The sequence below is a fragment of the Taeniopygia guttata genome, chromosome 3 (assembly GCF_048771995.1).
Source record: "Taeniopygia guttata chromosome 3, bTaeGut7.mat, whole genome shotgun sequence".
Taxonomy (NCBI): domain Eukaryota; kingdom Metazoa; phylum Chordata; class Aves; order Passeriformes; family Estrildidae; genus Taeniopygia; species Taeniopygia guttata.
In genome coordinates, this window is record NC_133027.1 from 87,600,180 (window position 1) to 87,628,156 (window position 27,977).

The 27,977-nt window shown below is 38.9% G+C and overlaps 1 protein-coding gene across 1 annotated transcript in view; it reads right to left on the bottom strand.

Moving 5' to 3' along the window:
- Positions 1 to 230: 230 nt before the first annotated feature.
- The window catches only part of PSME4 (proteasome activator subunit 4), a 43,864-nt gene continuing 16,117 nt past the window's right edge, over positions 231 to 27,977 (bottom strand). The window contains exons 10-47 of the mRNA XM_030268691.4: positions 27,237 to 27,502; positions 25,585 to 25,771; positions 24,857 to 24,946; positions 23,835 to 23,899; positions 23,581 to 23,731; positions 22,367 to 22,465; positions 21,942 to 22,011; positions 21,475 to 21,542; positions 20,738 to 20,953; positions 19,456 to 19,613; positions 18,752 to 18,847; positions 18,122 to 18,177; positions 17,545 to 17,601; positions 17,302 to 17,357; positions 17,121 to 17,219; positions 16,972 to 17,034; positions 16,721 to 16,816; positions 16,271 to 16,402; positions 15,515 to 15,724; positions 15,246 to 15,382; positions 14,964 to 15,017; positions 14,320 to 14,449; positions 13,633 to 13,714; positions 13,166 to 13,319; positions 12,548 to 12,617; positions 11,988 to 12,113; positions 11,498 to 11,650; positions 10,984 to 11,088; positions 10,418 to 10,509; positions 9,906 to 10,037; positions 9,096 to 9,304; positions 8,885 to 8,970; positions 8,058 to 8,186; positions 7,336 to 7,491; positions 4,234 to 4,396; positions 3,312 to 3,445; positions 2,359 to 2,493; positions 231 to 1,743 (exon numbers count right to left, since the gene is read on the bottom strand). Of these exons, the coding sequence (XP_030124551.2) occupies positions 2,359 to 2,493; positions 3,312 to 3,445; positions 4,234 to 4,396; positions 7,336 to 7,491; positions 8,058 to 8,186; positions 8,885 to 8,970; positions 9,096 to 9,304; positions 9,906 to 10,037; positions 10,418 to 10,509; positions 10,984 to 11,088; positions 11,498 to 11,650; positions 11,988 to 12,113; positions 12,548 to 12,617; positions 13,166 to 13,319; positions 13,633 to 13,714; positions 14,320 to 14,449; positions 14,964 to 15,017; positions 15,246 to 15,382; positions 15,515 to 15,724; positions 16,271 to 16,402; positions 16,721 to 16,816; positions 16,972 to 17,034; positions 17,121 to 17,219; positions 17,302 to 17,357; positions 17,545 to 17,601; positions 18,122 to 18,177; positions 18,752 to 18,847; positions 19,456 to 19,613; positions 20,738 to 20,953; positions 21,475 to 21,542; positions 21,942 to 22,011; positions 22,367 to 22,465; positions 23,581 to 23,731; positions 23,835 to 23,899; positions 24,857 to 24,946; positions 25,585 to 25,771; positions 27,237 to 27,502 (4,482 nt within the window). The 3' untranslated portion in view covers positions 231 to 1,743. The remainder of the gene's footprint in view (positions 1,744 to 2,358; positions 2,494 to 3,311; positions 3,446 to 4,233; positions 4,397 to 7,335; positions 7,492 to 8,057; positions 8,187 to 8,884; positions 8,971 to 9,095; positions 9,305 to 9,905; positions 10,038 to 10,417; positions 10,510 to 10,983; positions 11,089 to 11,497; positions 11,651 to 11,987; positions 12,114 to 12,547; positions 12,618 to 13,165; positions 13,320 to 13,632; positions 13,715 to 14,319; positions 14,450 to 14,963; positions 15,018 to 15,245; positions 15,383 to 15,514; positions 15,725 to 16,270; positions 16,403 to 16,720; positions 16,817 to 16,971; positions 17,035 to 17,120; positions 17,220 to 17,301; positions 17,358 to 17,544; positions 17,602 to 18,121; positions 18,178 to 18,751; positions 18,848 to 19,455; positions 19,614 to 20,737; positions 20,954 to 21,474; positions 21,543 to 21,941; positions 22,012 to 22,366; positions 22,466 to 23,580; positions 23,732 to 23,834; positions 23,900 to 24,856; positions 24,947 to 25,584; positions 25,772 to 27,236; positions 27,503 to 27,977) is intronic.

Genomic DNA, 27,977 nt, shown 5'->3' on the forward strand with positions numbered 1-27,977 from the left:
AGTTCTCACATATTAACAGGTGTTTTCCTGGCACAAGATATTTTTCCATAAATGTAAAGGCTGATTTGCTAGACATTAGAACAAGATCTTTAATTAATCCTTAATGTTGCCATAACTCATTACCAAATCCCAGGACATACACAGGCCTCATCCAAAAACACTGTAAAAACCTGAAGTTATGGTCTCAAACCAACACATTTCCTCTTTAGAAATACAGGAAGATGCAATAGTTACAAACAGTCCATTTATTGGGCTTTAAACTACATACACAATTGAAATCATAATTTTGGCACTACGCTATACAGTGGCTACATCCGTGTGCTGACACTCCTTAAATACTGTCCCAGGAGCACTGCTGTGCTTGGGAATTTGGGATGAGCCACACAAAGGTCTCAGTGCTCCTGGGGAATTTTGCATGAAAGATGAAACACACACCAGTTTATGAGTTATTACCAAGTACCTCACATTCTGTGAATGGATCACACCAGAATATGTGATGTCAGCATATGAGAAATGGCCACACATGATGCAGTAAAATCTGAATGAGACACAGACATGAGATAGAGGAAAAGCAAAACAAACCCTCTCAGACACAGAGATATTCTGTTAAAGAAAATAATTTAAAAAACTAAGAATGGCATTTGTTTTGATACAAAAGCCAGAACGACTACTGTATTAACATCTAAGTATGAATCTTTACAAATTAATCTCACAATGGTGTTATGTAAAAGGTTGCAAACTGTACAATGTTTTGTCAATGCAATACCTCTACAATTTATACAGTCTTTTACAACTATGTAACACATATTAAACAGCTTGTTAAACAGCCAATTGATATCAGTCTCTTAATAAAGCTGCAGGCAAAAAACACAGAGCTTCCACAATCTTCAAACAAGATATGCTTGCTCAGTCTTTAGGAGAATACACTGTTAAACTGCCTTTCCACACTGTGCATACATTTCATTCTGTGAATTCAACCAACACTAAGAGTCCATAATTTCCTATCTGTGGGTTCTAATTACATGGAAACACCCATTTCCCCCTTAAAAATATGCAGAAAATTACGATTTTTTTTTTTCCCCCACACATGGCCAAGACACCCCTGAAGGCCTGGCCAGGGAGCAGGAGCTGCCCATGCTGCATCCTGCCACCCCTGCACTGCACAGAGCTCAGCTATTTACATTTGCACAAGGGAAAGAATACAAAAAGGCAATGCTGCCCTGAGGTGGACTTGATGGTACTCAAATCCCAGTAGTCAAAAATAAAACTCTGAGGAAGGAAGGCTCCCGGGGATGTGTAGGACTAGGGGAGGAGTTGCATTGGCAGAACTGGAGAGCTCCACTAGGAAAATTCCGGTTTGCAGCACTCTCTGGTTCTGCACATCCTTAATGTCGGGAACAGGGGGCAGAAGAAGGGGGTGAGAGATGTGCAGTGTAGATCACTGTGTGCAAGGAAGCAGAAACAAGACTGATGTGTGATGCAGGCCAAGGAGAAGAGTCTTGCCATGGACTCACGATGAGGCCCTGCAGGCGCAGCCTCAGGGCTCCCCCGGCTGCTCCCCGGGGAGGTGAAATTCCTTTTGAGTAGAACCTATGTTCTACAAACATAGGTCTCTATGTTTGTATTCAACAGTAGTTTTGATTAGGCATCAGGATTTCCAGCACAAAGTTCTCTACATGTTCAATTTCTTTTGAGTTTATTTTGCACAAAAATTCCTACATCCTCATTCTCCCCAGAAGCAGCCTGAAAAGAAAGAAGAAAGAATTCAAAACACAAATATTGCTTCCTGCTCTTGTTCATATGAAAAGATAAATTAAAGCTTCTCTTGGAATACTGTCACAAAACATCACAATACAATAGAGATGGGAATCTTGTAGTGAAACAAAGAGAAACCCCAGGAATGGATTCACTCTTTGGGGACATGCCTGTGTGAAGAGCCCCAGCAGCAAAGCCAGAGTGTGGAAGAAGAAACCGAATGGTAGCAGTCATTTCCCATCCCAAGATGTAGGTGATAGCCTGGACTGGGTGGTGTAAAGTCCTTAGAGGCATCAGAAGTACAAAGCAGCAATTTAGGGGCACTGCTAGGCATTTAAAAGGCAGCCAGCTGGCAGAAAATGGAGAAAAGGTACATCAATATTCAAGAAAAGATGTGTAAATGTCTTAGCAAAGCACAGGGATGTACAGAAAGATGGGCAACATTTAAAATATTTAACCAAAATAAATATGACCAAAACCACAGGAAGAGGCAAGGGGCAGAAATTTGGCTGCAGCTTTTTCCCTGTGGTTAAGGATTCTTCCTGACTCTGGAGTAGAATTCTTAAGGGTGAACCTTATAGCAAAACCCATCAGCTGACCCACCTATGCATAATAGCAGGGTGAAACCAGGAGGTCAGTGAGCACCAATAGCTGGTCATCTGTGAACTGCTGCTTGTGCTCCTGCCAGTTGTCGTGGTGGGTCCTCCGGAAATTGGACAGCGTTTTCTTCACCGTCATCTGCCAGCACAATTGGGATGGAGCTCTGTCAGTCAGGGACCCCAGCTCCACACCAAAACCAACGTTGGGGACAACAAACACAACTGCTCAGTACCACCAAGGCTTGGAGCAGACCCAGAGGATAGGAGGGCTCTGGGGAATTCAGTCCATGATTATAATTTTCCCAGTTCTGGTTAGTCTTTTGACCAGGGTCATGACTCCAACGTTCTTATGAAAAGGACTCCTGGGCCTACAATTTTGAGCTGGGAAACATTTAGAGATTCTTATATAATAAAAGCCAAGTGCTTTTCCCCCACTGCCTTTTTCTTGGCTGTTTCAAAAGGGCGTTTTTGGTCTGAAAACATCAAAGGAATTCTTCATCTCACTCCTCTGGCTAAAACAGCCACAGTCAACAAAACCCAACAAACAGGACAAAACAGTAAGAGTTAAAGGCAACAATTTCTTTAAAAACTTATTTCTAGGGCAGCTCATAACACTTCATTTTAAAAATTCCAGACTGATGTTTTGGTTCAGGTTGATGTTTTCTAGAATCGTATGCACAAAAGGGACAACTTTAAGGAAAAAAAACCCACTTCCTCATTATAAATACAGTTCTTGTAGCTTTCAGTTGAATGCTTTAAATTTGAAAGCAAGGACAGATCTACTACAAAAATATTTAAAGGCAGCTCATGCTTTAAAACTATTCGGAGTCATTTAGTAAAAAGCAGCAGAAATTAAATTTCTTAATAGGTTCCTATGATTTTCTAGGAAAAAAGAACTAAGAATGAGTCACAGTATTCAGCTGTGCTCTGCTGAATAGAGAGCTGCTGTATTTTTACCTCAATAGGCTGGGGATCATTCAGATGGGCACTGAGATCCATGAGGAGCTGTGGCATCCAGGTGGGCACATCGTAGGGACTGGACAGGATGCAGGCACTGAGCCCCAGGACACCAGCGTGGCGCTTCACCAGGTCTACAAAAACAGGGCATCAACCCACATCAGTTAAAGAAAATCAGCAACAAACCCCCTGGCACTGCAGAGCCCTCCGGCTCAGTAGAAATCCAGAGACTTCTACAGACATGAACTTAAGGACTTCCAGATTGGTTCCATTTCCTCACTCAGAATCCCAGATTAATTCTTCTATCTTTAATTTTTTACACCTCCTTCCAACAGGAATCAATCTGCAACTGCTGGACACTTTATAAACATTGAGAGAGCTTCCCTCTCTCAAAGAAACTCATTAATAAATCATGAATGACATCTCCATGTTCCCTCTATCTGCATTCAGTGTATTCTCAAATCCCAGAGCTACTGGACAATATGGAAAGCAAACTTCTGGGTCAAATGACTGCAACTCAGATGCATTAAATCCCCAGGCAGAAGCCAAAGTTCCAAATCAAGGTTTACTAAGGGGGTTTTTGTTCTGGTTTAGTTTTTGGTTGGTTGTTTTGTGTTTGTTGTTTGTTTTACTGCTAGCAAATAGAAGGTAAGGTGGGCAAGGAGTGAAACTAGGTTGTGACAACTAAGGAAATATATTCACTGAGGAACTTGCTATCCCTCATCATTTCCATCCTTATCTCTGTGAACCGGAAATTGGAAAAGCCTCTTTAATGTTAATTCTAAAGGAGTTAAGTAATTAATTTAACATAATCAAAATATTTGCCTTTGCTGTGTATTCTTACCATTAACATTGCAAATCAAATTCTATGGCAGGCTATGTTACCCAAAACACTGATTTTCTTCCTGAGCTGCTTTCTTACCTCCTGAAGGAATCATGTCCCCCACTGATGCCAGGTCCCTCTTCCTTTTCTTGGGGAGCCTCATCTTGCAGAGCTGCTCGAAGTGAGTCTGCATGGGCCCGTCCATGGTGAGGAAGTTGCACTGCAGGAGCCCGCTGAGCGTGGTGGCAGCCATCTCCCTCACCTGTCCACAGGTGGGACACAACACCATTTATTTATGCCATTACTGCCCTTTTAAGCACACCCCACTAACTCAAGTGAGCAGATCTTGCTCAGCAAAAGCCTTTCAAGTATTATCCTGCTATCAGTAGTTTGTTAGACAACTCTTTAAAATTAATAAACATGCTTTGCTGTAATACAGAACTACTGTCACAAAATTTGCCATAAAGTGACCTGCTACTCAAGGAAATAATGCAATTTAAGTCCATTGTCAACAGAAGAGCTTTAGAAAGTTTAAAAACAAACACTGACTGAGATCAAATAGTCAACCTACTTCAAATTCCTAAAAGGGTATGCACTGACATCAGTTTTAAAGTGGGCTTTATTCAAAATAATTTAGCTTTTCCCCTGACAAAAGCAGAAGAGCTTTTCCAAGAAAAGGCAAGAGGAATGTTCCAGACACTCAGCTGATTCTGTTCTACCTATAGCACAAGAATTCTTTGAAAGACACAAGAGATGATGGATTAATAAGCAACAAAACAAACTTTATTATCAACATCTCAGTTGTGTAATGCTCCAGCATGACAGACTTCCTTGTTTCAAGCACCAAATATCTGCACTACATGAATAAAACTAGAAATCCAGGTTGGAAATATATTTTTAAGGGTAGCACAGAAATCCCAAAAACAAGACTAAACTTAGCTTTCATCTAATTGCCAAGCCATTCAAAATACAGATCTCCTTTTCTATTCTTTTTAAACAAGCCACAGCACCTTGTTAGTGAATTCCAAGTAGAGACAACTCATCCTTGCTTTTAAAAACAAGTGACTAATCCATCAGTTTTACTAATTTCTCTCATCTCCTCAAATCTCCCAAAGCCAGGAAGTCATAGATGTGTAAAACTGCATTTAAATTGGGAGACCCTCCAAAACTCACTCCCACTTTCCATAATTACATTCTGACAAACGCCTCCCAACATCCACAAACTTGCAAACCAAATCAACTGGTTGAGATGCTGCCACCAGATTTTTGATAGGTACATTCTGTCACAGGTAACTGCAACAGAACGCTTGTCTCTGTGGAGCAGAAACACCTGCTCTGAATCCAATGCAGCAGATTATAATAATAAATTACGTCCTTGAACATGATGTTCTGAACCTCACAAAGCCATAAGTACAGCTGCAAGAGCTGCAATAATTAAACCGAGGAAGTTCAAATCAGCTCTTGAGACTCTGACCAATTCCATTTAAATTTCTACCAGGTACTATTCTAACGTGATCTACTTTGCTGATAGTGAAGGAGGAAGGATGAGGTGAGAGGCTGGCAGTGCTGTTTATCAGCAGACTGTGAGTCCCTAAAGAGCTGAGCTATTAAATTAGACATGATGTGCTAATACAAAAGCCAGACACAAAGCAGCTCGGCTGGGAAGTGAGCGAGCTCTCAGGAGAGCTGGGCTCATTTACATCCTTACTCCCTGTATTACAACCACTTTAATTTCTAAATTAATCACCAAGCTAGAAGGAACACTTTGCTGTGAGGAGCACCTGGAAGCAAAGCCTTTAAAACCATTCACAAAGCAGCTGATCACTCACCACCTCTGGCACTAAATAATTTATAAACGATCACACTCATGATGAAATAAACACAGAATATAAAAACGAAAGGAATCTCCCCGTCATCTATGGGATTTGGAGTTTTTTGGTCAGAAGGGACTGATCACTATCTATAAAAGTGCAGCAATATCACAACAAAACCATTCAACAGCATGAGCCAAACCCAACTGCAGGAAGGACCTACTTAAACAGAGAGAAAATACTCTCATTCCTGTAAAACTGCAGTGCAATATGAAAAAATGCTTATCAAGACATGAGTGCTGTGCATATTAAAACAATTATCATCAGGTCTGGCCTTTGGTATCAAAATAAGCAAAAAAATAAAAGTATCATAAAATCCAAGAACCAAAACCTCAATTCTGTAGAGGAAAGACACCAAATCCTAGTCAAAGCTAATGATTCTCATCTTAAAAATCCAGCATCCAAAAACTACAAAGGAATTACTCAGCAGGATACTGCATCTTGTCAGTTATTACCAAGAAAGAACAAGATTACTTTTCAGAGAAAAGTGAAAGCTTCCATGGCAACAGCATGATCCAGAGTGGTTATGATCACAGGTAGGCTTTTTGGATTTGCACCTCTGTGGTGAAGAGAGATAATTTGGTACATTTAAAGTAACTCAATAAATTGCATTCAAGTGAATAAAAGGTATTTTTCAAAATGGTGTGAGACTATGAGTTAAGTGTTCTGACAAGCAACTTCTGTTGGATTGCAAGATGATGAAGAATCTTTATTCTAGAAGGAAAAAAGAATCCAAAAGTAAGATTTCATTGAAATTTGGGAACTGCACGAACACCAAGGAAAATGATGGTGCAGGGGAGATAGGCCATGAAGGAGGTTAACAGTAAAGATTCTTCACTTTGCTTAAACGTGACTTAAATTCACATAATTTAATGCAAGCCCCTCAGTTCTAGGTAGTTCTTGATGTAAATATAAGAAGTATTTTTGTCATTAATATGATATGATTAGATGTGAAGCAGACCTATAGAGTAATAAAGAGTGATTTTACAGATTTTTACACAGGAAGGGATTTGACCTTGGATGTTGAATTTTCTGCCAACACACATTGATAGTGGAATTAATAATCCCTATTTCATGTACTGAAACCAACTGCCAAGCAATGCACCATTATGTGAAAAAGCAGAAGCAGTGGAACTTTTTAAAAGTCACTAATGGAGTATTTTATTATCAACTGTTTTTCTGGAATGAATATGAAAGAAACAAATCCTATAAAGCTCATTTTCAAAGCAGGAAGAATGCTGTTAGAAATAACTCCTGAATTATTTAACATATCAGCTTTTCCATAAGACTTGACAAAGGCAAGAAACAGGGCAGAGAAGGGATCACTTGCCTCGAGCTGTTCATCTTCCAGGAGTTTTATCACCAGCCACCTGATGTCATTGACTGCCTCGCTATTGTTGAGGAAGATGAAGAGATTGTAGAACACCATGGTCTGGAGGTAGGTTAAGATGGTATATCGGGCATGCCAAGAATTGCTTTTTGCTGTCTGCAGTGAATAAATCAGGGTGAGAAGGCAAAAATGTCAAAGAAAGCAGGCCCCTAATGGAAAGTGAACAATATTTAAGAAAAAAGCTTCTGGGGGCAGTTGCAAAGAACTTCCTTTATTCAGGTAATTTTGTTTCATAGACCTTTTCTCTCCAAAGTAGGCGGTAATTATTTAGGCAATAATTTTCACAGGCTTCACTTCCAAAGCCAATTGTTAAACAGAAATATATTGTAAAACCCAAAAAAAATCAGATTAAAGGGCAGTTCTTTGGCTGAAGACTCATTCTGAAATTGGATTTTGAATCATTACACTCGTGAGGAGACTTAAAGTGATCCACTACTGAACCAAATGTTAATATATCAAAATGCTGTGCCATTTGTTATCAAAAGTGGCTTAAATGTTAAACAAGATACACTTACTAAGTGCTTTAAAATACTTTAAATAAAATCTTTCAGATCTAAATAGTATTTTATTAGCTTAGAATCATAAGTGTTGTATACTCTTAAATAAAAAGCAGAGGACGCATGAGACAAGAAGCAGCTTTAAACTGTTTAGACCACACTCACTTGTTTTAGCACCTGAAGTACCAAAGGCACTTGCTGAGGATACAGCAAACCCTGAGACATCAAGGACAAACACATCTTAGCATCTCTTTTGAGCTCATCATAGCTGTTGTCATTCTCCACAGGTGCAATCTAAATAAGAGCAGGGAGGGAACAAACTCTGTTAGTAAATAGGCACTCGTGACAGCAAAATCCTCAAAACAAGGGTAATCTCATGAAAGGACAGTGTCTAGGAAAAATACATTCAATATAATGCTGAAAGATTAGGTTAGCTGGGAAAAACAATCAATTTGACATTAAATATTCTCAGTAAATGATCAAGATATCCTGGAGAGATTTTGGTTTTCCACTGCTATTCTCTTGGTACCAAACCCAATTAAGTTCATATTTTAGACCCAGGTCCAAAACTGAGACAAAGCTTTACCAAGGCCACTTTCACTTCAACAGACCTTTATTTTATGTTCACATAGATTACTGTTGGGTAATTTATTGATGTTTGTGCACTTTGGGCACACAAGTATGGATTATTTCAGAGAGGTAAGGCTGGATGACACAAAGAATACAAGAATCAGAGGAACAACAGGAGCTGCTTAGAAAGAATTGCGTTGTCAGGAATCAAAAGAAAATCACTCAAGGTCCCTTAGAAAATCATGGAATGGTTTGGGTCAAGATGTCAAACATAAACACAACCACTAGGACTGGTGGTTCAATGCCGCATGTAACCTGGTCTTGGAATATTATAAATATATATAAATAAAATAACTTCAGTTTAATTTTATAATCCTTCTTTAATCAAACATAACCAATAAAGGATAAATTAAAATATGTACCTTGAAAAACAAAGGTAACAGCTGGAGCTGCTCTGTGACAGCTGTAGAGAAAGAACGTCCTGCACTCGCCATCAACCACTTTAGAACTGTTTGAATAAAGAGAAACTATCACTGATTAAGAAGAAAAATATTAACAACTCTGCTACACAATTTGCAGAATTCAATCACCATGTGCTAAAATACCCCCCACTCCTTGAGCTCCTTAACTCACTGGTTTTCAAGAGTTTAATGCCCTGAGTTCGCTCGTCTTGTTCACCAACTCCATTCTCTTCCATAACATGATTCTGGATTTCTTCATCTGCCTCCATGAGGGGTTTGAGGTTTTCAAGTATTCGGGTAGTAAATTCATGGACACGAGGAGATTTAGTTGCAGCAGTGTTTGGCAAGGAAACATCTATCATGAATATGTAGGTCAACACACTAAAAAAACAAACAAAGCCAGCAGGAACACACAGTGAGCACGACTCTTGTCCAGAGCACAGTGACCTGTGAACTCCAAATGATCCAAGATCAATTGGGTGACCTCTGAGGGTTAATACTTGGAGAAAATTTCCTCTCATCTTCAATTCAAAGATATTTAAAACCAAATGTCTCTTCTAAGAGCTTTAGAGCTATCAAACATAGACACAGACAAGAAATTGGTGAGGCCCTGGCACAGGTTGCCCAGAGAAGCTTGGCTGCCCCTGGATCCTTGGAAGTGTCCAAGGCCAAGCTGGATGGGGCTTGGAACAACCTGGGATAGTGGAAGGTGTCCCTGCCTATGGCAAGGGGTGGGGCTGGAGGAGCTTTAAGGTCCCTCCCAGTCCAAAACATTCTATGAATAGACAAATGAAAAGATGAACATACTATGAAAAGACAAATATAGAGAAGTCATCTGGAATTTCTGAAGCTAGTCTCTTACTTACACATCTGATTTTTGTCACAAGCATTAATGCTTTTCAGGTTAATTATTTAGCTACCTGACTACCCAAATAAAATGAAGATTTAAAACCCAACAAGAGCTGCAGATGATAACACTAACCTTCCTATTCTCTCTCGGACGTTCTTGTAGACCTGGGTGAGTTTGGGCTCCAGGTACTTGAGCAGTCTGTGCAGCAGCTCTGGCACCCTCCACTCCTGCTGGGCAAGGCCCCCTTGCAGCACATAAAGCCGGCTGGGAATCAGAACAGCTCATTTTTAGTCACACAGAACATTCCTCCTTCCCCCAGTCCCCTCCAAATTTTGTCTGGGAATGTGCACAAGTGTGTCAGTGCACCAGTGTCATTCAATGAGCAAAGATGGATAAAAATTGCCCAGTGAAACAACAGTACTGCTGCTCTGCCAGCCCCAAACCTTCCCATCCTGTTAATTGAGTTATATTAAAAACATTATCATGAAGAACCTGCCATTGTTTGGGGAAAGCTAATTAGAAAGCATTGCCTTTGTTCCCCTCCCCTGCAAGGCAGCTGGCACAGCATCCTCTCAATACAGCTTTATCCAGGCTGTATTTCCTACTCTATTCAACCACAATAAAACAGTTCAAATTAATTTTACCAGGCATCTACAAATGACCCTCCTTCACCACTCAGTGGAGATTCCAACAGCAATTCAAACAACCAGTGCAGCTTCCTAGGATCTCTGCTCTCCTGGAAAAGAACAGGGATCAAAGATGCAAGTAAATGAGAGGGGTTTAAAATGTAAATAAATGTATAAAATAAGGTATAAACAAGGAAAGTTTTGACAGAGATTTTTATTTTTTTTGCATCCCCTGGATTTATTTATTAAATAAGGGCAATAGTATGTTTTCACAATGAACCTCAATAGCAGAAAAACACAATAAAACTATACACAGTTTTAATTAATTGGTAAATACAATCAGAATAGAAGGAATTTTAGCTTCATTTTTGAGATATCTGAATAACCATGCTTGAATTTTGCTAATCAGGGTTCTGGCTGACAAGCTACACTGAGTTCTGCTGAGTGATGTGAAAGAATTATTGACCCAAGATATTTGTGACCTATCAATGACTGTGCTGCCCAGCACCACAGCTCCCAGTTCACTGCTGGAATGTTAATCCACAGAGGATCCATCTTTAGAAGACAAAAAATAAGATACTTACACAGGAGGTGGCAATGCAGGTGCCCCAGTCATTGTATGTTTCCACTGTGATGTTGGATAAAGCTGTTCGAAGCAATGGACACAAAAGGTTCCAAAGTTTTTCCACCTGCCCAGCAAAAACACAAGATAAAAGATTTTACTATTCTACTTTTACAAGATTTTACACAACCCAGATATAGAAATGTCTTCTTTATTTTTGTACTGATTCTCCCAGGATTATTTTTTGGCATAGACAGCTGGGCCTGAATTAAATAAATATTTAGCAGTCTAAGGAGGACATAATCACTTATTCCTACTGGAAATTACAAAACACATCAGTTTTGCCATCTCTTTAATTCCAAATTCTTCCTAGTTTTAATACTGGAGCATATTCCTAACACCTGGCGAGAACAGACACCAAACCGAGCAATGAATTGTGCTGAGTTTGGCAATCAAGACCTCAACTTCTAATTGAGTTAGTAATTCAAAATTACTCTTTAACTTCCAAGAATGACTCAAAAATATTGCTCCAGCACCTTCTCAAAGGTCCAGTGTTTAGAACCTCTTATGAGGCCAGCTATGATTTCAGCTAGACATCTCTGGGCGCTTTCATGGGAGTCTGCAACCAGTTGCTCCAAGTGGGGCTGAAGAACAGGCAAAAAGGCATCATCAAAGTTTCTGAAAAGGCCCTGGAAAACAAGAGGGGAAAGGGTCTTCAGGAACTATCTAAAACACTGTCTTCCCAAGAACATCACAGAATTGTCAAACACTTGAGTTTGAATGTGCAGAAAGTGAAATTACTTTGCTGTTTTAAAGAGCATTATACACCAGTGTCCTTCAGACCATTACAATACTCTAAATATGTTTCCCTAAGTAGTTAATCAGAAGAGAGGATTAATAGAATTACCCAGAGCAGCTTTAAAAATCAATGTTTTGAAACAGTATGAGTCCAGAAGTCTGTGTCTTTTCCATGCTCTGGGAATTGTCTACAAAATGAGAGCAATTTTGTGATTGAACTTTCCTTACCTTGAAGAGGCAAAATCTGCGAGGATTAAATTTGTCTTTTCCCTTTCTGTCTTCTAAAGACAAAAATGTTATTAACTGCTCAACAAACTTGGGATCAGAAAAGTGATCATATATAATTTGTTCCTCCTGTAACAGGAAGAAAAAAAAGGATTAGCTTTGAGGTATTTGCTTGTCACAGTGATACCCCAGTCTTTAAGTCCCATGTTTCATTTGCATTCTCAAGGAAAGAAATGTCTTGGTTATCCATTTCCCTTCCCATTTAATAGGGGGGAATTATCACAACCCCTAAAAATTAGTCCTTCCCACTGTCAGTAATGACTTTGTTTCCAAGTCTGATCATGATTTGAAAGGGAACAAAAAAGTGCTCATTAATACAATTATTCCATGATCCCTGAGAGAAAAGCAGCAATACATAAAAATAACAACTCCTTCTTGTATGCTGAGACAATAAGAACTAGAAAAATACAAATAAAAGCATCTTGTGGGTATCTCCACAGTAATCTGTCAACAATGTTAAGAGAAGTACTATTCAAAAAACCCCACAAACTTGCAACTTTTACCTCTGTCAGCTCATCTCTCCTTCGCCCAAGCTTTGGTTGCTGCTCAGCTGGAGCATAAACTGTCATAGTTCTGAATATTAAAAACAAAACATAAGTAATAAAAAATTATAATAAAAACCAAAACACACTAGCACATGTTGTTTTCTATGGTGTTGTTTTCTATGTTCTCAATATTAAATAGAACTTATTTAACTAAACTAAACTCCAAAAGATGGAAATTTAAAGAAGAAAATTTGCAATAAAGTTTGTTATTAAAGGTTTTGCTATACAAGCAACCCAGAATTATTAGGGACAGAATACTCTACACGTATCTAATTTCCAATACGAATATTTCATTTTAACAGCAGCAGTTTCTATAGCCCATATAGAGAAAAATGAGTAGAAAAGAAATAATAGACAAAAAGCTCCAAACCAACCAACACAAAACCCACCCAGAAATGGTAAAACCAGCAAGGAGCACAAAGGACAAAATAAATTGCCTTTTTTTTTTTTTTTTGGTGGTTCAATCAAGTTAAATACAAATAATTAAGAAAAATTAAAAATCATAATAAACCAGAATTTTATTTCCCACAGAATTGTTCCTGCTGATTCTCCCAGCTCCACCTCAATGTTACTTACTGGGGCCAGGTGTAATAACCCCAATGCGTTTTCTCCACAAAGCAGCAAGATTCCCAGGCTTCCTTGGTCTTTGGTAGGCTCTGGCTGTTGTAGTGCAGCCACTGGTTGTCAGCTCTGTCACCAGCTTGGATGCTGGAAGGCTTCAGGCTCCCACCTGATCCAAGAGGAAAATCAAAATTAACAAGCATAAAAATGATAAAAAGACATAAAAATTAAAAAGGAAACATAAATTGTTCTCACAAATTACAAGGTTTTCAGAGAGAAAGTAACCTCTAAAAGCAAAAAAGGCCCCAAACTGAAAAATTACCAATTATACTACTTCTGTATCATATTTACCTATTTTCTTAGAACAGTAACAATCAGCGAGAAAAGAAAATACTGTAATTCTATGTTTAATTTAACCAGAAAAGCTTTTAAAAACATTTTAGGATAAATTTAAGATATGTCTTATATTAAATAAAACTTACTTATTTCATAAGGGCAGATGGGCACTTTCTTATGTGTTCTCTTAAGCTGCTTAAGAATCCCAGCCACAGCTGAGATGGCCACCTAAAGAAAAGTAAAAAATGGGCATTAATGTATTAATTTAAAACATTTCCCTCAGAAGAATGTGGCTCATCATTCTTAAAAAACTACTGAATGCTGGTGTGAACCCATAAATAAATAATCCTGGTTATTTCTGGGGATACAGGACATTAATTACTTTACAGGCCAGAAAACTCTCACTAATAATTTTTTTGTAATAATTTGAATTTAATATTGCTTTAATAATTTTTTGGGGGAAAAGAAGGTGTTTTGAGCCTCACTGAGGCAGCAACAGAACAAACAAAATACATCCATGGCTCCCTTCAAATAACAAACTACAGGTGAGAAAAGCAGTCATCTGCAAAAGAAATTCTGCAAAAGAACTCTGAAATAAATAAGGACTCAGCCCATCCCACATCTTCACAGTTGACAGATTTACACATGTCACGCTAGAGCACTGCCAAGATTGCCATTTCTTGGACTGAGGTTTTTGTACACGTGCATGGCTGGAAGGAGAAGGAGGGAATTCCACCTCAGTTTTTGTGCTTTATCCCAGCAAAACCCCATGAGCACTTGATGTAAAGCCCAAAGAGCTGCAGACCCAAAGGAAATCCTCCTCCTGGGCTCACCTTCCGAACCACGATCGCATCATGGTTGAGACACTGCACAAAGAATTTTATGGCACGGGGGGGCAGGATCCTATCGTCCCTCAGCAGCAGGGACAGGAAGCCAATGCTTATGTGCTCAAACTTCCAGGGCCTGAAAAAACCCCAAATAATCAAAACAGAGTGTAAATACCAAAGTTTATGTACTGGTTTTACTCAGGAATTATTACATGTATTAAGATTATGGAAATACATAAATTAATGGCACTGCTGTAATCAATGAGTTTAACTAATTTTGGGAAATCTCCAGTGTTCTGGGAACACACAGGTGTAAAAATATAAAATACCTATAAGGATATTATTTTTAAAGTTTTTTAACACAAATACTATGGGAACAATAAGAATCTATTCTGATGTTAGTGTTACAGACAGAACCAGAGCTTTTTTAATTAAAAAAATATTAAAAACCTCAGTAACATGCCAGACTAATTAAGGAAAAAGCTGAATCATCGCATCCAAGATGCGATGATGCCTTATATTAATCAATCAAGCTCCCAGTGCAAATAAGTCCAAGATCATGGTAACTGTCCTCCTGGATATTGATCCATGCAACCACCTCCAATCCACCCTGAAAAAAATGCTTTCATGCACAAAAAAGGGGGACTTACAGATTTCTCTGCTCCACACAGTCCAGCAGCATGTTGACCAAATTTTCATAGTTCCTGAGAGAAAGAAAGGGAGTTATCAATCACATGGTACTGAGAGATCCATTGAAAAATAGAGGAGAAGCTCCTCAACAAAAGGTGTGTGAAGGTGAAATGGAAGAAGCAAAGAGAAAATAGAAGTGTAGAGAGAAGATGTAGCCCAACAATCCTTGACATTCCGTATTTTTCAGTTATGCCACTTTGGATGATGACATTTAATGTGCAGTTCAAGGAAGCTGAACTCACCTCAGAGCCTCAGCGTTCTTCTCCTTCTGTCGCTGAATTCCCAACTGAATTTCTTCTGATTCCAGGGCTGGGAACTCTGAACTTGGCTGTCCTGACTTCTGCAGCAGAACAGCCACTTCCATGCACTTCTCTGGAACCTGTTGATGGACAGTGCAAAGATTTGGGACTTGAACTTAAAAGTTTTTAATGTCTCTGCTTTGGAATCAGCAGAGTACAGAATTTCCTTGTCCATACAGACAAGCCTGAACACCAAGGAATTGATCACTCACTGCAAAATCCAGCCCAATGGTTTCATACTGCCGATGGATTTTCTCTGCTAGGTCATCAAAGAGTCTGACTATGGATGGCTTTTCCAAGGACATGGCTTTGCTAAGCCCAGAAGAGACAATTGCTGGCCACGTCTGCGCTATACAGTCCCAGTCGTGCAGATTGGCCAAGCACACCCCGCTGTGATTCCCAAGAAGACAATATAAGGCACCCTGTGGAATGGAAGATGGGGTTTGGGAAGGTTAAAGCTCGGCTCATCCGTGGAATCGACATACGCATGCACCCACACAGAATAACAACTCAGCTGCAGCTACCAAATCATTAAAATGTCCATAAACATTCAGCCTCACTGTCAAATTACTGAAGATTTTGCACAGAGTCCTCTTTATTTAATGAGATTGGAAGCCCTGCCAATTAATTTATCCACAGATTGGCTGCCTGATTTCTCAATTATGTTAGAAGAGATGATTCACAATTGCTTCACCTTGACTACAGCTTCTCAATTTCCATTCCATAACTTAAAATTAGGTGCTAACTCATATTTTGGTAATATCTGAGCACACAGGGAACATATTTAAACACAGTATTTCTCCTGAAAATAGATCTAATACAAATAATTCCTTACACCAGTCATGCCTATTGGCCATGAAAATATCAGTCATGCCGATAAACAAGCAAATCACACTTTCCCCATTAAAAATTCTCATCTAAAAACACTTTCAAAAATCATCCACAACAGCAAGTTAATGAGGCAGTACTTTAAATTGCTTCTGAGTGACATCTTGCCGGTTGGGACGCAGGAATTCCAGAACTAAGGGAATGATATCTCTGCAACAGAAATTGTAGGTTCCCAGAGCTGTGAAGAATGCTTGCTGAGCTTTACTTCTGACCTGAAACAAAAAATTTACTAGATAAAAGTAACATCTTCATCTATTATTTATGCATTAAGTTTTTAGCATGTATTTGTGCACAGAAACAAAATTATTTGTGGAAGGTTGTAAACACCCCACCCTTTTTATAAAAACCCACTCCTTGTTTCTGGCATTTACATGAGAACAGCTACAAGGCTACAGAAGATTCTTTATGTTGCCAGAAACGAGGTGGTTTTAAGTACATTTGAAAGCAAACAGCCAGAACAGCAGATTTAGGATCTAGAATCACGTGACACAATACTCCATATATCTCAGTTTAAAAGGGCTGCTCCTCACCTGCCCATAGGAACTCGTGGACAAACACAGAAGATCCCTGATCATCTCCTGGTGGGAAGTTTTGTATTCACAGCCTTCCATTGTCAGAGTTCTCAGCTGAATTCATGGGAAGCACAAAGAAAGGACAGATTGTTTTTACTTTTCACACATATAAAAACACCAATGCGGGAATATTGTTATTGATGGCATTTGGCTAATTATGCAAAGCAGCTTTTCAAGCAAATTAGTGAGGATTGAAGGGGAAGAATTACCTCATGCTGCAGCATAACCCTGTCGATCAGCAAGGCTCTGATGTGTTGTTTCTTTCCTTGAAGCTGCAAAAGAAGGCATCCTTTCAGTTAGATTTCAGTATCAGATCTGCAAATCAGGAACCAAAGCTTCACAAAGCCAAGTCACTGACCCTGTTTTCCATTGATTTTTTCACTAGATTGAAGCTTTTCCATCGTGAATCAAACTCATGCTTGTGAGACCCTTGGAACTGCAAAACATCACTGATAATCTGTGGAAAGAAAGAGAGGATAAGAGTGATTGTTTTGCAAAACAAGTCATCTGGCCTTAAGTTTTAAAAATGTAAAGCATACCTTTATTATTAGAAACAACGACTTGGTATCATCTTCTGAATTATCAAGAATGTAATCTATAATTGGGAGAAATGAAATCTATAATCAGACAGGAAAAGAGCTTTAAAAATTAGCAATGATTTTGTTTCTGCAAAGCTTAACTTTCAGAATCACAGGCAAAGTAAACAAATACAATTTCCTCATCTATAAAATCTCCTGAAGTATGACACTGCTGGTTTTAGTTACAGAAGTGGTCAAACTTACGCAGCAATTTCCTTGTAACCCTTGCAATTGTTTCTCTGTAATTCTCCCTGGATAAATCTAAAAGAAAACAAAACATTTTCTTAGTCATACAACAGCATTAAAAGCAATTCATTGTGGAAAGCCAGAGCAGACTATTCAGAACTGGCAGTATGAACTATTATAAAAATAACCATTTGTTATATCTAAGGACATGGCTCTCACCAGTTTATCACCTCAGCTGCTTGGGTTTTATGGGTACACAACCTTCTTTATCTGCCTTGACACTTGGTTTTATTTCTAAGTTCAGGCAGTTCATTTAGCTTATGGGAATAGAGGAACACGCAGAGCTCCCATCCCCAGCAAGATCCGCATCTCGTGTATCACTGCTGAAAATAAAACTGTGTGTACACAGAACTCTGGTGTTGGTCATAAAACCCATTTCTATGAGAAGAATCAAAATTATGGTCTCCAAAAGAACCCACTGTTTTTGCAAAAATATAAACCAACTCAAAAACAAAGCAAAAAAACCCCAAAAAACAAAACAAAACCAAAAAAAGCAACACTTAGAGCCTACCTGAACAGACAGAGATCTACTCACCATAGTCAATACCAGTGTACAGCTTTGTCTCTTCCAAAGACACCAGACTTGGGACCCTGCATGAAAATGAATTAAGTATTATTACACAAATAATGAGGCATGTGCATTTCACTGGCATTTAATTAATTTTAACAAGTTAAATTTCACAGCAGTAGCACACAGACTTCTGGATTTAGTAATAGTATGTCTTAGTTCTCACATTTATAAATTAACCATTTAATGATTAATTTAATGGGTTAACTTAATTAAATTAACCATTTAATGGTCTGACCCTTTGGGTCAGACTTTGTCAGAGGCAGGGACACCATAATGACACCTTGAACCCAGAATTTTGATTTCCCGGTTAACAGACCCTCTTCAGTTCTATTAAACAGGCAGGAATTTGGTCTCTGTCAAACCTGTGAACACACTCATTGAACACATATGGCTCCCTGCTGTAGGGAAGGGCGGGAGAGTTTGATTCCTTTCCTGACAAGTGAATTTTCTGTATCTTGGTATTTACTATGAGTGTTCCCTAAAAGCAGGCTTCTAGCAACAGTTGTGTGACAACAGCAGTAAGAAAGCATAAAACCCAGCATGAAGGAACATAATCACTGAGAATGTTTGGGATACAAAATAAATGTTACTTACAGATGAGCCACCCTTTCTCCTTTGAGAGGAGGCAGAATGTTCCCAGAGCCAATCAGGCAGTTGTGCACAATGGCAAGACACTGCTGCACATCATCTCTTAAGCAAAGAGAAAACCTGGTTACTTGTCTGTTAATTACTTGAAAATACACAAATGACAGATCACATCTTTTTTATGAAGTTTTACAGAAGTTTTTTCTTTAGTTGCATCCCTTCTAAACACAGAAGGAAGCACTGCAGAAATCAAGCTGGACTTTTTTGAGACAACCTAATTTGTTTACAAACCCAAATATTTAACTTCATTTTCTGGAAAACATGGCAGGTTTTATATTTCAAAACTGTGCAAGTAAGATAAACTAATGTGAAAACTGATTTGAAGAATTTTATCTAAATTTCAGATAAAACCTATAAAATAACTCCTTACCCCAAGGCCAAGACAATTCCTTCCGTCCATGGGAAGGATGAGGGAATACTTTAGGAGTGAATATTTTACAGTCTGAAGATAAATTAAAATGCAAAATGTGAACAACTTTTTTCTTGTGTTACTTTAAGGAAATCTTGATGCTATCTCAGCTGAAGTAGGAGCTTTGGAAATCTTAAAATAGCATCAAAGTGCAACATTATAGTATTTCCTCTCAGTTTTTGTACTACCTGTGTGACTGGCAATAACTACTAGGAATGGATACATACACTTTTCTCCATCCTACCTGGTCATTTCCAGCTCTCCAAGTGCATAGAGCTCCAGCCTGGTGAGCTCAGGCTGCAGGAATGTATCCAGCAAATATAAAGCAAAGCTTATTTCCTCAGATGAAGGAACATGCCACTGGATGTCCAAGTTCCACAGGTCACCTGGCTTACCCCAGTCCTGCAGCAAATAAAGACGCTTCTTACTAGTCAAGCTCTTTGAATTGTGTTTTTAAACAAATAGCATTTAGTATTATTTAAAAAAACCCAAATACATGGGAACTAGCTACTGCTATAAAGTAATATAGTTAGCCTAACAAGTCCAGGAAAAATACCATTACCATAAAATCAAACAGAAATCCCAATCCTATGTTTGCCTACACATACCTAGAAAATAACACCTATCTGAAAGCACAAAAGGAAAAGGACTGCACCGGTCTAACTGAAATATAACTTAATTATTCCTTTGACTGGATATAAATTCAGATACATTCTTAAGTACAACTCAGACTTTTCATACTCCCATAGAGAACAGCAAAGTCATTGTGAACTTTTTCAGTTTCAGAGGAGGAATTTAAAATGATTGTGTGATTGTTAGTTTTTGGGGGTTTGTTGATTTGTTTGTTTTGTTGGGGGCTTTTTGGTGCTTAGCATTTAGGATATTTTTGCTTGTTTTAAAATGATTAACTGGCCCAAATGGCTGTCTCCATCAGTTACAAAACTGGACTAGCTTTCAGTAACAAGAGATTATCTGCAATTGGCAATTATGTAAAAACATTTTTCAGCAAAATGCAGTTGTATACTGAAACAGGCCAGCTGAAAATTACTGTCTTTAAACCAGAATATTGATAAATTGACCTCAAAGTCAGAAGCACATGGCTTCTGACAGTTTCAGTAACTTTTAATATTGCCACTTCTGCTTTCATTTTATCTCAAGCTCATGGTAGAATCATTATTAGTCATTCTGCTGACCTGTAAAACACCACATCTCCTTGCTGTGTATTAACTTACTGTAATCATGCAATCATGGTAAAAAACACATATCACAAACCACTAGTAAGTCATAAAGAACTACTCAAAACTATAAAACTACTCAAACAGTCAGTATTCATTATTTGATATCAATATACTTCAAATCAATTGTCATTTTCTCTCTATTTCAAAGCCCAAAGCATCACTTCCCATTGCTGCTACCATTGTCCAGAAATCTCAAATTAAAACCATAGAGCATACAACTGTTTTTTAAAATAAAACAAACAAAAAAAAATTCAAATCCTCTAATCCTAAATAAATTAAAATCCTTGCCTTGATAGGAAAGTATTCAGAAAGAGGCTTGTCAAAGCCACCTGGCACACTGCAGTACTCTGTGGGGTAGATAAGTGTAGCAGAACGAAGAAGATGGTGCAGTAGGTTACAAGACAGAATGTAACCCTGCTTACAGGTTAAGTGTAGGGTGCGCTGCAGTATCTTCCCAAACTGCTCCCTGTACAGTAGCAGCTTCTTGCCATCTACTCGAGTGATCTGGGGGAACAGAGAGACATTGCAAACATCAGTCTGGTCCTGCAGGGCTGGACAGGGTCACACTGCTCAGCCCAGCTGGGTCAGGCTCCTTTCTCCAGCTCCCACTGAACTTGTACACGAACCGATGCTGCCACAGCTGCTGGAAAAGTTTCAGTGATACCATCTGCTTGACCACATCCTGAATTTTCTAGCAATACTTCTGTATTTTCTTAAATTAATTAAAAAATATTTCTATTTACAAAAAAGCTTCTTATATTTCTCTCTGCATTGATCCCTATTCTTTCACTCCCCATCAATAGCTGCTTTAATTTCGTCCCACATGCAACACAGTGTTGTTTATTTGATTCAAACAACAGCCACTCATGCTGCATTCAAAGTTAGGTAAAAACCAGAAGCACTCCAGTGCCATTCACACAACATTTACATTGCTTTAATAGAAGTTTATATTTTTCTCTTTTCAGGGGCAGGATTAAGCAGGATGCAGTGACACACAACCATGGGAAGAACATCTTTGGGAATACCTCTGATAAAAGCTGAAGATTCCAGAGCAGCTCCTTATCTAGTTCTTCATCATGTAATACATCATCATCTAGAAGAACAAGGGATAAGCACTGCTGTCACCACACTCCAGCCAAGTTTTCCAGACAAGCTGCATTAGAATCCAGATGCTTCCATCCCAAAACCTGACTCCCAACCCTCCAACTCACACTGCACCCATGTCCAGCTGGAAGTCACTTTAGCAGGTGTACCATCCTGAAATGTCTGGAGACATTTCAAACTGCCACATTTTTAATGTGGTCTTGCAGCCGGACAGATTTTGGCCTTGAAATTACACAACTGTCCCTTTGGGCTTCTTAGAGAACAACAGATTTGTCCATTGCTGAAAAGAACTTGTGGAAAACATCCAGAAGTTTTAGGTATTTTTTTTCATGCTTAACAAAATCAACCCAAAAGCAAGCCATTAACACTGGAAATGTTAGAAACTTACTGCCTGTGAGGTGAGTTATGACATTGCAGCAATGTGGTACAAAAAGCTTTAAGGACTCCTCGGGGCGGCACTGCAAACAACATCACAAAAAGTCCATTTTAAAACACAGTATCTGAGGGAATTCAGCACACACACTGATAAATATCTAAGACTAGATTGCATTCCAACTCCAATTCAACCTACAGACAGCCTGACTTCATGATTCTCAATCAATAAAACCTAAATATAACATAAATGCAACATAAATACTGCATTAATTAACCTCCTGAAATATTGCTATATGCAACAAGCCAATTTTAGAAGACATAATAGTAAGAACAACCTGTATTGGCATGAAAAAATACAGATATTACACAGGAAAAAACAGCAGCATTAGCTATTTTCTTTTTTAAAGAGGGACTGAAGTCACGAGGATTTTCTCTCACTTTTACTGCAGCCCGGCACATATCGGCAACCATTCGACCAGCAACTCTTGTCTCAAATATATTTGAAACAGCAAAATTGAAAACCTTCTCCAAGGCAACCTGAGGACAAAAAGATGGAGATTGCTTTTTAAAAAAAACAACAAACTAGGTATCTCAAAATGTTAGATGTTACAAAGAAGCACTGTCTCTATATAACCCTGTGTTCTCTTAAACCAACAACCTACAATTCATATGGAAAAAAAAAAAAAAACAGAATCGAGAGACAGAGAAAGCAGCTCTGTAAAAGCCCAAAATGTTCTCTTTGGGAAGAGAAGATGTGGATAATGCCTGATGACTAATATAATTTAGGGTAATTCTGAAAAGCTACACAGAAAATGTTTTCCAGGAATAAGTCACAGGCTGCTGACAGGAAAGCTTACTTCACATGTCACAGTGAAGGAAAGCCAAGACATCCCTTAAGTTAGCAAATAGATAGGGAATTAAGTAGCAACTATTTAAGTAATTTTAAAGCAGATTATTTCCGTCCAAAACCTTGCAAGGCAAGCTCAACTATATACAATATAGATTCCACAAATACTTTAATAATGGACAAACAGGAAAAATACAAATTAAATACTTAATGACAACAAAGAATTAACTTACGACTTGCATTTACCAAAAGATTCCAAACAAAAATCATACCCAAATGCCAACACCTGGCATCTCCAAGAATATATTTATTTAAACAGAAATACAGTAACCCAAACTACAGGGAAAGAAGCTGTCCATATAGTAACCCATATTCTCTACCCTCTCCCTCCGAGTTATTTTAATCCAGGTAATTTTTCTGATCCCAGTAACCACACAGCTCCTTGAACAGCCTCTTCGGCCAGCTGAAGAAGCGGCAGGGAGGGGGAAGAGAAAAGGAAAGCAGAACTTGGGTGGGTCAGCATTATCAAGACAGTAAAATCCACAACCTAAACTGATACAGGAATAAAATAAACTGTTGGAATGATTTCTTCTTGTGTTTATCATCAGTTTGCAGGAGAGTTGTGTAGGGATGTAGATAAAATCATGAACTAAACTAACAAGAATTCAAGCTGCCCCCTCAGTCCTTTCCTTGGTTAAATGTAGAAGTTCACATGCACAAAGGAAGGAAAGATTTGAATGCACCAGTTGTTGTCAACCCAAAATTAAGTTTCTTAAAAGAGACAAAAAACCCACGTTCTACATACCTTAAAGATATCCTTTGAACACTGGGTAAGGATTGTACTGAAAGTAGAAGAGAGACCCAGTTCCACCAGACTCTCCAAATGAGTCATTTTCTCTGTTTCAGTCTCCTCTCTGGTTTGTTCTAATGTGCTGCTCTCTATAAGTCCAAAACATCTACACAAACAAACCCAGTAAGTGCAGGGTTAGTAAGTGAAACTGGAAAGTTGATAAAGTTCTTCATGCAAAGCTTTCCCCTATCACCTATCCATAAACTCACCTATCCATAAACTGCAGCACAAAGTCCTCAAATTCAGCAGATGCAGAGCACAATTCTCTCTCCACCTACAGTTTTCCGACACAAAGGAAACACATGAGGTTGGCTTTTATTAAGGAAACAAAGTTTATTTCCTATATTAACTACTTCCAATGTTCAAATGAGAAAATCCTCCAGTGTATTTCCCACCATACAGACTAAAGTGCTTCATGAAACAGTTACTACAGGTTCCTGACATTGTCCTGTCCCAATTTTCTGGTCTGGATGTGCATCCAAATAACCTCTCCAGTGAAATCAAGTCTGCCTCCGTGGATACAACCTTTGGCCTCACCACTGATCCTCCTTTGCATCAGGAGGTCAGCAAGTGCCAGGGGTGCTGCCAGACCTGCTCTCCTGGCAGAGGTTTACATTAAATATTCACTGAACAAACTCCTCTTCAGTTTTGAGTGCTGCAGCTCTGGAGCAATGAAATTCACTTTTTAATTTGGGCAACCTGCTCAAATTAAAAAACCTGCCTCTGAGCTACAGAGTGTCCCAGCAGCAGACAGGTGTGATGAGACTCACTGTCTAATGCTGTTAGTATCTCCTGACTGGAAAATATTAACAAGTATCTGGAGGGAGAGCAACAGAATTTCAATCAGGGAAGGGAAACAGGACTTTAAAGACCAGCAGGGGTTTGTTTAGGAAGAAAACAGCCCTACAAAATGAAGGAAAAAACCCATCTATTGCACTATTTAAAATAACTACAGAGTCCAACATCCTCCTCAAGGCAGGGAAAACTCCAGGTTAAATGACACCACACAGGGTCCTGAGCAATTTAGTTTTGACATAGAAACACTAAATTCCCTGAATTTAACATTCTCTGCAACAAGCTGTGACTAAGAACCATTGCAAAAGTCTATCTGCACACTGGTATCAGCCCCAGTGATAGAAACAAACAGGATTCATATCTTTCCATACACTGCTAGAAATTAAATTGGAAACTAAGCTACAGCTTTGTTTTTATACCAATCCAGCACTCTTACCTCTGAAAGATCATCTCTTTCTTGCAATACAGACGAACAATCTACTAAAGGCACCAGAGTAGAAAATGTTGCAATGAACTGGAATGTTATCTGTTGAGAGGTACAAACAGCTCTTTAATGAGTGTTCTTGTATCTACAATCTACAAGTTAAAATACAGGATTCTTTAGGATCTAAAGAAAATGATACTAAAAAAACCAAATAATTCCAGAACTCAATTCTTTCACCCTAAAACTTCAACAGCTATTTCAGATTTCATATATAAAACTTAACAAGCAGCACTGTAAAAACAGTCTCAAAATTTTAAGTAATGTAGCCATTATTCCATGCTGAACTTGAAAGCTACAAAACCCCAATATTTACATTGTTTTAAGTAAATTAATATGAATTTCTGAAAACATGGACTTTTATAACTTAATATAATGAAAACCTAGTAATAAAGGGCTTCCTTTTGATCTTAAAATACTAAGAATATTTGCAAGGAACTGTGGAGCATCTATTTAATTCTGTTTTTCAGAACAGTCCAAAAAGTCAGTACAATGCTTATCACAACCACTTTGCACTGTTAAATAAGCCAAAGAGACTCATAATATTTTTTAGGAATAAAATTGTGCAGGAAAAAAAAAGGCTGATAATTTCCGGACATGGGAGTTACCTCCCTTCAGAGAAATATAAAATACTAGTTAGTTGGCTGGTTATCTTCTAAAAAAGGCAATATTTGTACACTCACCATGCACTTGCTGAAGTCATTTGGGTCTACCCCAGGCAAGGCTCTCATCAGCAGAGGTAGCATGTGTGTGGGACCCTCAGGAAACCACTTCCCCCCAGACACCAGGCTCCGAGCCACTCCAATGACACAGCTCAGGGTGGCTGTGAGCTGATGGGGCTCTGTCAGGGTCTCAAGTGCAGGATATGTTCTGTAAAATGGGAGGCAGGCAGATTGGCAACAGTAATGTTTCTAAAGCCTTCTAAGAAAATAGAAGTGGACTGTACATAGCATTTTCTGCATTAATTACAAAAAAATTTCATGTTTCCAAAGTTGTTTTCTTATCATTTTCTGAAAGATTTAATTTTGTTTTGTTACAATGCTCCTTCCATTGGATCAGTGCTATCCACCACTGGTTCAGGATTAAAGACCATCTGAGCAGCTGCAGCACAGGAATTAAGAACAGCATCCAAAGCTACCACGATTTCCCTGTTTGGACTTGGTGGAAATGCCAGCTCTAAGGTTCTTGTGACAAACATGAAAATGTGCCTTGGCTGCCTCTAAACTGAGAGGGGATCTCTTACTTCATGTTTCATTAAAATCCAGACCTCTTTATCAAAACCTGGGAAGTTACTGTGATTTTTAAACCTTTTTTTTTTTTCACCACTTAACACTTTTTAAGCAAACTGCATTACAACACTTCCTGTTGTTACCAACTGCCTCCAGACAGGAGTCACAGTGCTCTGCCCTACGTCACCCAGAGCACATCTCACCCAAATCATCTGGAACTGCAGCCAAGACAAACATTCCAGGGATAGTTTGAACTACAGAGAAGATGTTGGGTCTGCTCTCAAAACAGAAAGGGCAGCTCTACCCAGCACTGCTGTCCTGCTTGCAACTGCTGGGCTTGGGATGCTTTGCAGAAGAGTGGATTTGTTGAGTTTTAACAAACAGCTGAGTCAGGGAGGAGTGGAACACGGGAAGGGCTCTTCAATCAAACTCATTCCTCTGCTGTTTTGTTAAAGTACAAAAGGCTGCATAGGGAACACAGACAGGGGCTAGGAGAAAAGCTTTCAGTGGAGCAGGAAGGAGCACCATTCTTCTTTGGGAATTTCAGGCCTCAAGGCACCAGAAATAGTACAAACCAAGTATTTCACCAGGCACATCATCTAACAATTACTAAGTCATCAATACCAGTGATTTTAAAACTGTAACATGCTCTGAACCAAACAGAAACATAAAATATATCTTTATTGCTACACAACCATCCTGTGTATCTGGAACCTACCAGGTGTCTTATGAAAAAAGGATACAAAGCTGCTTTTTCAACTGATCCACCCACTATCTGATACAAAATGCTCCCAGAAATGCAAGCCACCTGAAGACTGCCTACCCTAAAGCACATGAGCTGTCAACAGCTCCCAAAACGATGCCACTTGCCAGGTGTTTAAAAAAAATAAACCAAACAACAAAACAAATCAAATTAATTTAAGAACTGACTTCTCTCTTACTCCCATTCTGACTGAGGTGATTGCTCAGGAGGGTGTATCAGCAGCTTCTCTCACCGTAGGCATTCATTCACAGCAGACAATTTATTTATTATTTATTATGACTGCTTTTCCTATTTACTTCTTGGGAAGAGCACACAGATGTTGCAATGCTCCTCCAAAACTTACTTCTCAAGTACAGGTGGAATTACTAATTCAGGACGCATCAGTGCAAGGTTCTGCAGGGCTTGGGCAGCCTCCAGGCTTCCAGTTTTGCTGAACATTGCCAGGAGAACAGGCTGGATGATGCATTGCACGAAGTCTGTCACGTCCTGGTCGGTGAGTTTGTGGCTCTCAGGGACAGGAGTCAGCCAGGTCACCTTCTTGTAGCGCTCGCGGTGCAGCCTCCTTACCACACCACTGGGCAACCTCTGCAGCAGCTTCATCAGTTTGTTCTGGGAACAGACCAGAAATGCTGGTCAGTGGCTTGGCAGCAGCACAACCCAAACTGCTCAGGGCAGAACAAAAACTGAGTCAGGCAAGATCTTGGAATTACATGACCACAATAAGGGAACACTCAGAAGGGCTCTAAATTACGCGGTTCACAATTTGCCGCTAAAGTTCATTTCCCAAAATATCAGTGATTGTGGTGCCAGTACTGTGCCTTATGATTTAAAAAGTAATGAAAAATCACATAATTAAACAGTTAAGAATCAAGATTATTTACATAATTAGGACAACTTTGGGAGCATTCTCTGCACATTTACATGCAAGCAAATTGAAGAACAAGACAGCTCCCTTGGCACTGCTGTGACCAGCCTTGGTGTTTTAATCTCTATTTTCCACCAGTTATCACAGGGAAATTCTCACATTCTTTAACAGAAGATTCCTCTAATTACACCATCAAAAAATTATGCTTCAAACTAGACA